The following is a 13,453-nucleotide window of genomic DNA, read 5'->3' as shown; positions in this document are numbered from 1 at the left end:
GTGAGGGGTTTTTTAATAAAGTTTATGAGGTGCCGTCCTCTTTTACCAAAAAAAAAAAAAAGGGTATCGCAAATCATTATATTCTTTTTTTATTCTTTCCATTTTGGTTGCATATATGTATGAAAGTGCTAAATTTAATTAGTCAATACTTAAGAATGAGACCAAAAAAGAAACAAAAAAGTCAATTGGGGTTATCGTGGTGGCCCTTGGTGGTACAACCCACTTCTTTTGTGCTTCCTCTTCTCCACAATTACTGTAGGATAAATGATGACAAGAAGTGCACACTATAGGTTCCAAGTCCAATTTTGCAGCGGTGGGGTAACTCCCTGTCTCTATGTTTGCCCCATCCTCTTTTGCTTTTGGAACTTCCTAATCCATGTCTGGCTAAAGAGACAAAAAGAAAATGGCATATATGACTGACTAGCTAATAGAGTGAGGCAGAAGAAAACACAACATCCATATCTCCATATATGCATCTTAGCTGCTTCCATCACTTACGAATTTATAATATATGTTTTCCTTTCCTTTGCTCCGGATGTTTGGCTACTTTTGCCTCCCTGACTATCAATCCTTGGGCGGCGAGAAAAGGAAAACGCTAGAAAAGGTGGAAAATGAATTGGGGGTCCGCTGTCAATGGATTATGTAATCTTTGAAAAACCTACACAAAGATGATTATGCATTTGGGCGGCTCACATATATCTATATTAATCTGTGTCGAGGATAATGCATGGTTACTCTTTTGGTGTGGGGTTGATTTGTATCTGTCGGGCAGTTGTTGGACACACAATAATGCATGAGAGCAGGGTGTAGTGGTTGTTTCTATTGAACGAGTTTGCTGTTTATCCATAGCATCACTACACAAGATAGGCTGTAGGGTCAATTATATTGATAGAATTTGAAAATTTTATATTGCAGATTAAGGTTCTGTATATTAAAAAAGAACAAGGAGGAATATGAGATTAGAGATGAGCTATGCATGTCTTATTGTATGTTCTATTATCCTATTTTATTTAATTTAAATTTCATAAATCTCTATCAAACCCAATATATATATATATATAGACAAACTAAATATTAGAAATAAATGGAGAATGTGATAATGAGAGATAAGTTACCTCCTTTTGTATGGTTTGTTGGGGATTAACAACAAATACCCGAAACCTATGAGAAATAAAATAGAAAAAAAATACAAATCAAAGAAAAACTAATCACACAAACATGACAATATTTATGTGGTTCGGCAATTTTGCTTACGTCCACGGAATTGTAGGGATTTCACTATTATCAAGAAGAAAATATAAAGAGTGCAGCGCTACAATACTCTCTCTCGCGCTCTCTCGCGAAGTGTGACAACTAATAAACCCTAATTACCAAAGCGGCGATTTTATATCCTGCACACAGCAATGGGCTACAAAACGAGCCCAAAAATTTTTCCCAGGGGCGTTGCTCCTGGACCCCCATGAGTACTGTTTGGGCCGCTTAGTCTATGAGCGCTGCGGCTTGGGCATGACGGCCCAAGCCTTCGCTCAATGAACTAAGTTTTTCGATAGAAATCTCTCATTAAAGAAAGGTCAGGTCATCATCTAAACCGAATGCAACTAGGCTCCACAAAACTCAACATGGTCCTAATTCGATAGAACTCTAGTGATCCGAAAAGGAAAAAACAGACAAGCTAACACATTACTTTAACGTGAGGTATAATTATAAGTTAAAATTAATTGTTGTTGCATTTGGTTATGTGATAGAAAAGAGAGTAGTATTTTGAAAAAGAGTAAAATTGTGAGGTATTTGTTATTTGTGTATCTATTAATTTTTGGTTAGATTTCACTCATAATCTAGTTTGTATAGTGATAAAACACTTGTAATCACGATATTCTTCTGCCATAAGTGAGAGCTATCAATAAAATTTGAGTTTTTTGTTAAAAAAAAAAAAAATACACTTGTCAGTCTGCTCGTTGGTATATGATATCCAATAAACATTAAAAATTAAACATTGTGTTTCTTCATTAATTTATGATGAACTTGAAAATATCATTTTCATTAATTGCATATGAAATGCTACAAATAGATGAGATGTTTCATGTATTTTGAATCATATATTTGATGATGACAAAAAATAATCAAATGATTTTCAAAAGAGTAGGGTTATACTTATCCACGGAATATTGTACTATTTTTTTTCCATGCTTTATATAATTGTATCATACACATAATACAACACCTACAAATCAGTGAATAAATAAAAGTGTCGTATTTAGAAGATAAGTGTAACATTTTTGTTTTCATATTTTCCTATAGACATTAAAAAAACATACCTAACTTTATTTATTAAATATGGTTTCCTTGTTACATATATTTATATCAAAGCATAAAATACTTGGGAATTTAAACATGTGATTTGTGGGAGTGCCTTAGAATTTAAAATTGAAATTTAGACCTGGGTTGTGTTCGAAAACGTGTGATATATTTTATTCTAGGATAATACATTTAAATTAAAATCATTGAATCCCTCGATATGTGACAAAGAGATGCAAACTTTCTCTGAAATTTCAAAATTTTCCTAAACCTTCTTGAAATTTGGCAAAAAAATATAGCTCTTTCTTGATATTTAGCAAAAAAGATAAGTCCAAATGGGGCATTCGTATCTTAAAAATCAATTGTCCGATGGTATATGAGAAGCTTCAAGGAAAATTTAAGTTTTTTTATGTAATTATTTGATTCTCCTAACAAAATTTGATGATATAGCTTTTATCCTTATTCCTCAAACTTGAAGGCAAGAAAAATTAGCTTTTTTTATTTTTTATTTTATTTTTTATTTTTTAAAGAAGGACGGTACCTCCATTTATTTATTGATAAACCTTCACTTTTGACGGAGGAATACTATGATTACAAGATATTTAAGGGGGGGGGGGGGACAAAAGACACACCTTTAAAGGCCTCCCAAAAACAATACTAACATCCAACCAAAATAAGATTACAAAATCAATCAAATCAAAACAAAACAAGGACTTACAAACCAAATATCACGCAACAAAACAAACAAAAGAAAAATAACATAAAGTATAGATCAAAATCAACAGGAAATCAGCTAAACATACCTCAAATAGGCCGTACCCATCTTCTCCAATTTATATAACTCATTGATAATTTTAGGGAGTTTACTACTATTTGTAAATAACCTATTCCTCCCCCTAACACCTTGACGAGTCAAGACATCTGCCACTTTATTTCATTCTCTATACCAATGCTTTATCAAAAAGTCTACTCCCTCCAATAAACCAGTTGGTCCCAAAAATCTCATAAATGCTACAATAAACACCTCCTTGTTCTTATCCAATTTACAACAATCTTCGAATCACATTCAATATCAATACTAGTATGACCTAAATGTTTACAAATCTTTATTCCCTCTAATACAGCTCTCAATTCAGTTTCATTATTTGAACAAGAACCAAAATATTTTGAAAAACCAAACACAAAAGTACTTGTATGGTGTCTAAGGGATGCCACCACCATCCGCCGGCCCTGGATTCCCCAAACTATTTCCATCCAAATTTAATTTCAATATTTTGAAAAATTAGCTTAATTCATTAAAAATTAAATTTTATCATGTTTAAATGGCAAACATCAGTATTCACTAATTTACACAAGAACCAAGTTTTTGTGAAAGACTTGACATCAGTATTCAGGACACGGTTGCGTGGCAAAACCGAACTGCTATAAAACTCTTTGTTCCTCTTTCTTGCTTTCTATTTACTTTTTGATTCGTTTTTTGCTTGCTATTTTAAATTTGATGCACTTTAATTTTTAAGATATATAAATTGAGCTATCAACCCAATTCATCACTCCCTCTGGGTTGCTTTTTGCACCAACAATAAAAAATAATAGGAAGTACAAATTAGGTAATCACTCAGCGGTTCGCTTCCCAAATTGCAACAATATTGAAAAGCACAATGTTTATAGTACACAACTCGAGAATTCAGCTTACTTGAAACAGAGAATTCACGTTCATGTCCAAATATAGATACTAGCTAGTAAACGTATATTTAAGCAAGATACACAATAATCAGCAGCAGTGTCTCCACACCTTCCGTGTTGTGCTGGTTAGTGTCTGAAAAGGTCTTCACTGTCGCATAACCCTTTGCATCAACATACTTTCCGGTAACCGCCCATGACAGCAAGCTGGGATTCTGAGATACCCATTTGATGAACACCGAAGAAGTTGAGGCTATTGACATAGTTTCCACTCTGAAACATGGCAGTGAAAGCCATGGTGTGGCAGCTTCCATCCATTGAACTCGCTACGTAAAATCCCTGTGCCTTGCCCACCAAACGTGACCCAAGTTCATGCCCTTCAGTTAGCTCATCGTCTATGACTGTCATTGTCCCAAACATTAGCTTCTGAATGGTAGTACCTCCAGGGATATGTGCACTATTGATGACTGGAACCCCATTCATCAAGTTGTTCCCATTGTTCTGAATAACATTAGATGTGCCTCCGCCGAGGCCAGTCAGGAATGGATTGTTGTTGGTCATGAGTTCATTGTTGTTGCCATTGTTCAAGGGAATGCCATTGTTAAAGGGGAGGACTGCACCGCTGGGCTTGGCAAAGGGTACCTGGCCGTTGACAGCTGAGTTGCTAATGATTTCAGTCACAGGTCGAGCTGAAGGATTTGAACCACCCTGAATATCATGCATGAAGAAGGACAATGCATGGTGGGTATCTGCATATGTCGCTGGGGCCCCCTGTGGGGCTGTGGCCACTGGTGTGTCACTGGAAACAGATGTTTTGGCTGAATCTGGATCATTGGGCGTGACTGCAGGGACTGGTGGTTGGTCCTCGTCCAGAATTTGAGCGGAAGCAGCAGCCACCAGAAGAAGGTAAAGTATGGTCACAGGAGGAACAGAAGCAGACTTTGGGGTTTGCCATGAGTCTGGAAGGAGAATTTAGAAGTTCAGAAGGTTTTCTTAGGTTTGATGTCTGGTGAGTTGTGATAGTTTGGTTTGTGCATTTATAATGCAAATCAAAGAGCCAGGAGAAGACTAATGAGGTGGAGTTGATATGGAGCAGGTTCTTACATTTCTCAGTCTTGGTGTTTTGGTTAGAACACCTACACTCTGCCTTTAAATTATATATCTTGTACGAGTGATTTTGGGGCAGGACCAACTCCACCATTTTGGTTAGAACATCTAAACCCTTCTTTGATGCAATGGATCAGCTGTATAATACAATATCAGGATTTCACAATCCAATTCAGTGATTCTCATCAGTTTATGAATGGATATCTAGACACAAGCTTTTTGTTGAGTGATTGAACAAGACCAATGTTTCTGGCCTTGTGTTAGCTGATAATAGCTTGCGTCTCGCAAAGGCTGATCAAGGCAACTGCTATAGCATTCATAGTATATTGGCAGATATTTAATACAGTAAATTTGGGTATAGTGAGTGCAACTACAGAGTTCCAAACAATAGGTTCATTTTGACAGTATACTGACATTTGATGGCCAAATGGCCAATGGGCTTAATAGTCCCCACATTGGGGGAAACTTTACTTTGATTGCACTATTGTAAGCATTGAGCTTATTACAGCATTCACGAAGTGAAACAATATATAAGTCCATGAGAATATTAAGAGTCTCACCATGGAAAAACATCAGACTGCCTACTGGAAGCAGGGCCTTCATGCAGAAGCGCTTCATAGTCGCAGCAAAATGACAAAAATTGCATAGAACACTCTTCGAATTTCTCATCAATTTGGCGCATCACTCAAATTCATTTTTCACACATTTTTTAACTTCCTGCAATGCCAAAATCTCAATTTAGTTAATCAGCTGGAAATGTTTAGTGATTCAAGCAATGATGAAAATGTCCCCAAGTTCATAATTTCAAGAGCATCATTTTATTTTCCTGACTTTTGCAGAAATTCAAGACAATAAATGAAGAAACCAAATAAGACATTAATCAATATACCTATTTGCACCATTGACATTCAGGTGCCACAAATTTCCTAACCCAAAAAGTATACAGCCACAGTCTTCTTGCTAACTCCAAGCACCAGTTTTCCAACATTGAAAGTTTGGATGTCAAAACCGAGCTAAGATTATATTCAACAGAAATGAAAAGGGCCATGACATCAACCCTCCGTAACTCTTAAAACATTTTTTCAATAATCACCAATGTGCTAACACAAAGCACTGGTTTAGATGACTAAAAAACTTCATGGAAAAGCAACTATAATCAAGAACAGAGATCAGAACCTCCGTATGAAGAACACCTAAGTAGAAACAGAACATTGCAATAGGCTCCAGAATTCTCCACTCTTCTCTAAAGCCAACTAATGGACAGTGACCAATTCATTCACAAGCCCATGTGCACATCTATCCCCACCACAAGCACACATGATAAGACCTTGCCAAGCCTCCATGTGAAATCTCATCTTCCTCTTCTCCATCTCTTCCAAAACATAGCAAGCATCTTCCAACTTCCCACATTTAACTAGGCCCACAACCAAACAACAAAATGTTTCTGAACGTGGGCAATGCCTACTCATTAACATTGCATTCAAAACTCTCAAAGCTTTCTCAAAATCCCCAGCCTGGCAAAATCCATCAACTATCATCCTGTATGTTGCAGAATTTGGCTCACAACCTTCAACCTGCATTTCAACCAGGACTTTATAAGCCTCTGCAGTTCTACCTTCTTTGCAAAGATAATTTATAACTATATTGTAGGTCACAACATCTGGCTTAAACCGCTTTCTCTTCATTTCAACAAGCAAGGATTTTGCCTCTTCAATCTTCCCTCTCTTCCCAAGGTCACTCATCAAAACACCAAAATTAACTAGACGTGGCTTACATCCTCGGTACTCCATATCGAACATCATTTTCTTTGCTTCCTTGTGCTTACCTAGAGAGCACAATCCCTCCATAAACAACGCATACGTAACAGCATTCGGGCGTTTCCCTTTCTGGGTCATGCCCTTGAGCAAACCTCTAGCTCTATCCAAATCACCCCTTTTACACAAAAATCCAATAAGACTATTGTAAGTCACGACACTAGGCTGCACCTCTCTCTCAAGCATTTCATCAAACACCTGGCATGCCCGATCCCACTCACCCTTTTCAAGATACCCCTTGATCATTATATTAAATGAAACGGCGTTAGGCCGAAAACCCATTTTGGACGAACGATCAAAGATGCCATTCGCATCACATAAACGATCTGTATCGACAAGAACGTTAAGAAGAGTATTGAAAGACTGCAATGAGCGGACACAATTAAAGGCGGGCATTTTGTGGAAGAGTTCAATAGCTTTATTGGGCAGATGGGATTTCCCGTAATGTTGGATTAATGCAATGAAAATGGTTTCTTTGCATCGAATGTCATTGTCCCGTATGTAATCAAGAAGCCCTTCAACAGCCTCGAAATCGCGAGAGCGGGCGAGCTTGTAGACAAGAGCAGAGTATGAGGGATAATCATGTCTGACGCCCATTTCACGGTATTCACGAAACAAAGCTAAAGCATCATCTGGGTCTTCTACTTCCTTCACGTTGGAAACGAAAGGTATGGGCTTGCGAAACTTCGGAGCGCCTGTGCGAGGTCGGTCATGGCGTGTTTTAGCCGTGGGTCCGTCGGAACGAAGAGTCCTTTGTGCCCGAGAATGAAAGTAATTGACGCAGTTCTGTAGTACGCTTGCCGGGTTTTGATTCATCACTTTTATTCTTGGGTAGATCATGGAAGAAAGATTTTCATAGAAAAGATCTCGAAGCGAAATCTCCTTCCTTCGTAGTTCATAGGTCCGGAAGATGGCAATGCATCGATTTGTAATTATAAAACTGAGCAGCGAGTACTGAACCACTGAAATTTGGAAGCACACCGATCGCCTCTTAAAAGATACAATATTTTATTTGAAAGTACGAATTTAAACCTTCAATTTATACTCTACAAATATAAACGAATCTCACTCTTATCATTTTGTGACATTTTAAAAATACATCTGAAATGAAAAATAATCAAAATGTATAATAATGGTTGTATGCTTGAACTTTATATATAATTTTTGTACACTATTAAGTATTGTAACTGTGATAACAAGTTAGGAATTTTTGAAATATAAGTGATGGTTGTTGGTAACTTGCATCTTGTGGATATTCATTGCAATGGGAAAAAGATTATAATATTTGCATAAATGATGGAGAGAATTGGGAATAGAAAATTATTTGGTTTTGAGATAGTTTTGGATTATCTGTCTTAACAGGGAAAATGATTCGAAAATGTAGGAATTATTGTCAGTGGTCAGTCCAATTAGAAATATTTTGAAGATAATGTATAATTTGGATTTGTCAATGAGAATCATGAATCATGAATTTTGAATTAGTAATTTTTGTAGCACTGTATTGATTTTATTTTTATCCTTCAAAGTTATGTTTGTCAATTTAACATCATATTAATTAAAATAAAAAAATTCAATTTAAATAAAGAATTATAGACATTTGTAAGAGTTAAGTTTTGATAAGTGACCAACCTTATTTGATGAGCATGTTAATGTATTTGATATCTAGTATTTTTCAATCGTATAGTTGCTAAGATGATCTTCCTCAGTAAGTCGGGGGGATGATTCGATTGGACTTGTTAGATTTTCCTTCTTTGCGTTTATAATGTTTTGTGCTATTACACTTTTAGTGGTTTGGTTACTGATGTTTGGTTTTTTGGTTTGATTTATGTTGGTTAAGTTAGTTTTAGGGTCCTGGAATTTGCTTTTGTTGCAGCCAAAAATTGAACGACCTTCACGATCCTTGATCACGACCACCTGAAAAGAGATAAATAAGCAAGACTTGGAGGACCCGGGGTGTACTCCGGGGGATCGCTCCGATGCCTAATTCAGGGATTGACTTGAGAGGTTTTTTATGCAACAGTAAAGTAGAGTTTAGAATGAGATATCTTAGCCTCTTCTCTAAATCCCTATTTATAGTGATGGAGTTTGACCCAAGGGTGATGTGTCATTTATTAGCGAATTATGGCACAAACGTGAATCGCTCCAATTGTTATAACATTGGCGTAGATTGCTCTAGTCATCATGGAGCTGGTGTCAATTGCTCTGCCTGAGCAGTTGACTTAGGTGGTAATTGCCCTCATCAATGCTGGGCTCTAGTCTCCTTTGGATTTATGGTAAGTGATATATTTGAGGTATATCAGTTGTCCCCCCATCAGTTTCGAATTTTTGAAGCTGGCTTCCAAAGTTTGAAAATTGTATTTTTATTTTTATTTTTTGTTTTTGTCGAGCAGCTTTTCTTGAGACATTTTGGGCTGCTTGTGGTTTCATGAGTCGTGCTCTTCTTTTTTGTCATTTCTGGCCTAATGAGCTGTGCTCATATTTTGGGCTGTTTTTAGGCCTCACAAGCGTTGCTCGTCAATTGGGCCGATTCTTCTTTGCCTAATGAGTTGTGCTCATTTTTTGGGCAGTCTTCTGACCTCATGAGCGTTGCTCGTCAGTTGGGCCGATTCTTCTTTGCTTAATGAGATGTGTTTATTTTTTGGGCAGTCTTCTAGCCTCACGAGCATTGCTCGTCAGTTGGGCTGATTCTTCTTTGCCTAATGAGTCGTGCTCATTTTTTGGGCAGTCTTCTAGCCTCACGAGTGTTGCTCGTCAGTTGGGCTGATTGTTCTTTGCCTAATGAGTCGTGCTCATTTTTTGGGCAGTCTTCTAGCCTTACGAGCGTTGCTCGTCAGTTGGGCTAATTCTTCTTTGCCTAATGAGTCATGCTCATTTTTTGGGCAGTCTTCTGGCCTCACGAGCGTTGCTCGTCAGTTGGGCTGATTCTTCTTTGCCTAATGAGTCATGCTCATTTTTTGGGTAGTCTTCTGACCTCACGAGCGTTGCACATCACTTGGGCCGATTCTTCCTTACCTAATGAGTTGTGCTCATTTTTTGGGCTATATCTTCAGTAACATTTTGATAATTTATGATGCTGGGATGGTTGTTCAATACGACAGGTTCTTGCAGTTTTGATTTCATTGGGGGTTAAAGATGTGAGTTATGGTATTTTCAATATCAGTTAGGATTCTTAATCGGTTCGAGATGGATTTGTTTCAAAGGGTTTGGATGTGTATGCACCAAGTGTTCGATCATTTATGGCAAAAGGAACTGCAAGTAAGCGTGCAATGTTATAGATTTCACAGACTATTTTTGTGTTGTCTGTGTCATATATAGGGTCTATAAACTCAGATTATTCAATTGTATCCCAATTGATTCGTGAGTCCCATGTTGGATGGGGTTGTGAGTGCAATGGTAGATTGAAGTTTGAGATTGAGATCTGCGAGATGTCTACCATTGACGACGGTGATTTTGTTACTGTTAGTTTTGATTATGGTGTGGATTGTTCAGCTGATTGGGCTCCAGGTGCTCGATAGAATGTCACTAAGGAGCTTGATTTTTCTGTTTGAGGTTTTGCCAATTGTAGTTGCTACAATTATGCATTTTCAGTGTGCATTGCAATATCAACTCAAATTTCCAATTGTAATTTCAAATTTACTATTTAGAGCACTGTTCAGTGCACATGAATGTGCAAGAGTCATTATTGTTGACCCCATGGTACATTCGGCTAACCCATTAGAATTTTAAAGTTTGGCTTTGTTTATTTGACTAGCAGTGTAGCTGTCATGACCCCACTATGCATTTAGTGCATAGGTCACTGTTCAATCAATTAAATATCTTGAACATCCTAGTAATTATTATTAGTCATTAAGGCGGAGATCTTCAAGCATTGAAACTATGACATCTATTTATTTTATTTTTTTTTTAAATTATTATTGTATGATGGAGAAAAAATCATACCTTGAGAATAGGCACGTTGGCTACATAAATCTTGTGCATAAAAACATCAATTGTAGTCGGATTCGTATTAGATCCGGAATTTCCCAATATCGCAAGCTGGGTCCCGATTATTCGTTCGTCAATTTTATTACTTGGCTTTTTCAATGCGAGTAAAGCGTCATTGATGTGCTTGAACGTAATAATCCGTACCCTTTACTTTTCCCGGTGACCTTGCCAAGGATCGCGATGGCTTCTTCGAGGTCACCATAGGTGGAGAAGAGATTGTGGAGGTTCTTGATGGTAGTGTCCCATCCAATTCCGTGAATGAAGAGTTTGCACTAGGTAGGATCCCAATTGGCGATGGATCAAACGGCATCGAGTACGTCTAGGTGTCGGACGATGGTATTTTGGACGATCTTAATTGAGCCAATGCATCGACCTTCAATTATCTGATGTAGTCATGATCAAGGATTGAAAGAGAAAACCTCTCAAGAAGTTCCCACAGACGGTGCCAACTGTTGCAATCAAAAATTGAAAGACCTTCACGATCCTTGATCACGACCACCTGAAAAGAGATAAATAAGCAAGGCTTGGAGGACTTGGGGTGTACTCCGGGGGATCACTCCGATGCCTAAGTCAGGGATTGACTTGAGAGGTTTTTTATGCAACAGTAAAGTAGAGTTTAGAATGAGATATCTTAGCCTCTTCTCTAAATCCCTATTTATAGTGATGGAGTTTGACCCAAGGGTGATGTGTCATTTATTAGCGAATTATGGCACAAACGTGAATAGCTCCAATTATTATAACGTTGGCGTAGATTGCTCTAATCATCATGGAGCTGGTGTCAATTGCTCTGCCTGAGCAGTTGACTTAGGTGGTAATTGCCCTCATCAATGCTGGGCTCTAGTCTCCTTTGGATTTACTATTGCATAAAAAACCTCTCAAGTCAATCCCTGAATTAGGCATCAGAGCGATCCCTTGGAGTACACCCCGGGTCCTCCAAGTCTTGCTTATTTATCTCTTTTCAGGTGGTCGTGATCAGGGATCGTGAAGGTCATTCAATTTTTGGCTGCAACAATAATAATAAATGCAAGCATACACATATGGAAATTTAAGGTGTAGTAATTTAAATGACATAGGGAGAGAGTGACACACAATATTTGTTATCGAGGTTCGGCCAAACCAGCCTACGTCCCCTCCTTGGGAATACCCCCTAAGGATTGTACTAAACCTAATCACTTGTGCGTGGAGCAGAAACCATTTACAATGTCCTTTTAGGGTGCACATTCCCTAGCTCACTTACCAGGTGGAGCCAACACCTTGCACACTTTCCTAGAAGGGTGCATCTCTTAGTTATTCTAACCGGGTCTGAGCAAATTTGGGACTATTCACAGGGCTAGTGTCCCTCTCCCGACCACACGTCGGGAATACAACATATATTCAATAAAATATATGTACAAAGACAATGCTTCTATACTAAGCAGATGATAAACAATAGTATAGCTCAATACTTGTACTCTAATATGATATGAGTTATTCTCAAAAGAGTAAGAGTGCTTAAATATATTTAAACCCTAATATGAAATTTTCTCCAACAATATATTTCAATAAAAATATAGGAGAACCTAAGGTTTTTCTCTTCAAATAATTTTTACATAAATAAAAGATATGAATATATATATATATATATATATATATATATATAAATGAAAAATATGTTCTCCAACAAAGATTTTGCTAATGAAAAATATTTGGAGAATCTGGAATTTTAGGCTTAAGAATATTTGTGCAATAAATACAAACAAAAACAAATGCCCAAACAAAATACTCTCTTTAAAAATAATTTTGAATAATTTTGAAATAAATAAGTGGAAAGAGAGTGGAAGAGTTTTGATCACGAATATGCCCCAAAGAAATAATTTTATCAATAAAAATTGGTTTGGGAGAACTTTGATTAACAAAGGTCTAGAGAGAATTTTAGAGTTAATCAAAGTTGCTAATTAAAGCAAATGAGGGAGTATTTATAGATTTTACAAAAATTATGACTGTTGGGGACACACTCGGTATTTTGAAAAAGTTTAATTAAAAGTTAATGAACTTTTAGCGCTTTTAAAAAATTTCAACCCGAGAGTTTCGATCGACCATATTTGAGATTCGGTCGACCATATCACTATGTTTGGTTGACTGTGGCATTTTTGAACTAAGGTTCTGGTCGACCATATTAAGGCGATTTTGAATCCTCCAAGGTTCGTTTGACTAAGGCATATTCGGTTGACCAAATTTTGACGTTCGGTCGACCAAATCAAATTTTAATTAAGAGTTTGGTTGACTAGAGCGTTGGGAATTACCCACGTGCCAGTTCGGTCGACCATGTGGTGCAAGTTCATTTTAAAAGTGGTCGACCGAATAGTCAACTTTTGACACTAGAAGGTTCGGTTGACCGAAAGTCTATGAAGGTTCAGGTTCGGTCAATCGAGCATATTAAAATTGTGTATTAAGTCTAGATTTTTATTCAAACTCACCCCTGTTCACATAATTATAACTTCTAAGTTATAGGGGACTTTTCATGTGATATTTTGGGACTTAAAGTCAATCTATGGTCTTTGAGAGTTAACCCCAAAAATCCGACGTCGGTCGAC

General features: G+C 37.2%; 2 protein-coding genes across 2 annotated transcripts; both read right to left on the bottom strand.

The window, feature by feature from the left end:
• Window positions 1-3,878: 3,878 nt before the first annotated feature.
• LOC131149352 (dirigent protein 25) lies at window positions 3,879-7,504 on the bottom strand. Its single transcript, XM_058099738.1, has 3 exons — window positions 5,972-7,504; window positions 5,643-5,799; window positions 3,879-4,934 (listed from the first exon to the last, which is right to left on the bottom strand). Exons 2-3 carry the CDS (start codon window positions 5,749-5,751, stop codon window positions 4,147-4,149), a joined length of 897 nt encoding a protein of 298 aa, XP_057955721.1. The 5' UTR covers window positions 5,752-5,799; window positions 5,972-7,504; the 3' UTR covers window positions 3,879-4,146.
• Window positions 3,879-7,956, bottom strand: LOC131149351 (pentatricopeptide repeat-containing protein At1g07740, mitochondrial). The gene is made up of 2 exons (XM_058099737.1): window positions 5,972-7,956; window positions 3,879-5,799 (listed from the first exon to the last, which is right to left on the bottom strand). The coding sequence occupies exon 1, from the start codon at window positions 7,734-7,736 to the stop codon at window positions 6,336-6,338; it is 1,401 nt and encodes a 466-aa protein (XP_057955720.1). The 5' UTR covers window positions 7,737-7,956; the 3' UTR covers window positions 3,879-5,799; window positions 5,972-6,335.
• Between the last annotated feature and the right edge of the window lie 5,497 nt (window positions 7,957-13,453).

This window comes from Malania oleifera, chromosome 2 (genome assembly GCF_029873635.1).
Source record: "Malania oleifera isolate guangnan ecotype guangnan chromosome 2, ASM2987363v1, whole genome shotgun sequence".
NCBI lineage: Eukaryota > Viridiplantae > Streptophyta > Magnoliopsida > Santalales > Ximeniaceae > Malania > Malania oleifera.
The sequence above is the reverse complement of the archived record's forward strand: the minus strand, read 5'-3'. Positions and strand labels throughout refer to the sequence as shown.

Coding starts and splice junctions, on each gene's coding strand:
- LOC131149352 (XM_058099738.1), bottom strand. CDS start 5,751: ATGAGAAATTCGAAGAGTGTTCTATGCAATTTTTGTCATTTTGCTGCG. Junction 4,935..5,642: donor CAGTCTGATGTTTTTCCATG/GTGAGACTCTTA, acceptor TTCTCCTTCCAG/ACTCATGGCAAACCCCAAAG.
- LOC131149351 (XM_058099737.1), bottom strand. CDS start 7,736: ATGATCTACCCAAGAATAAAAGTGATGAATCAAAACCCGGCAAGCGTA.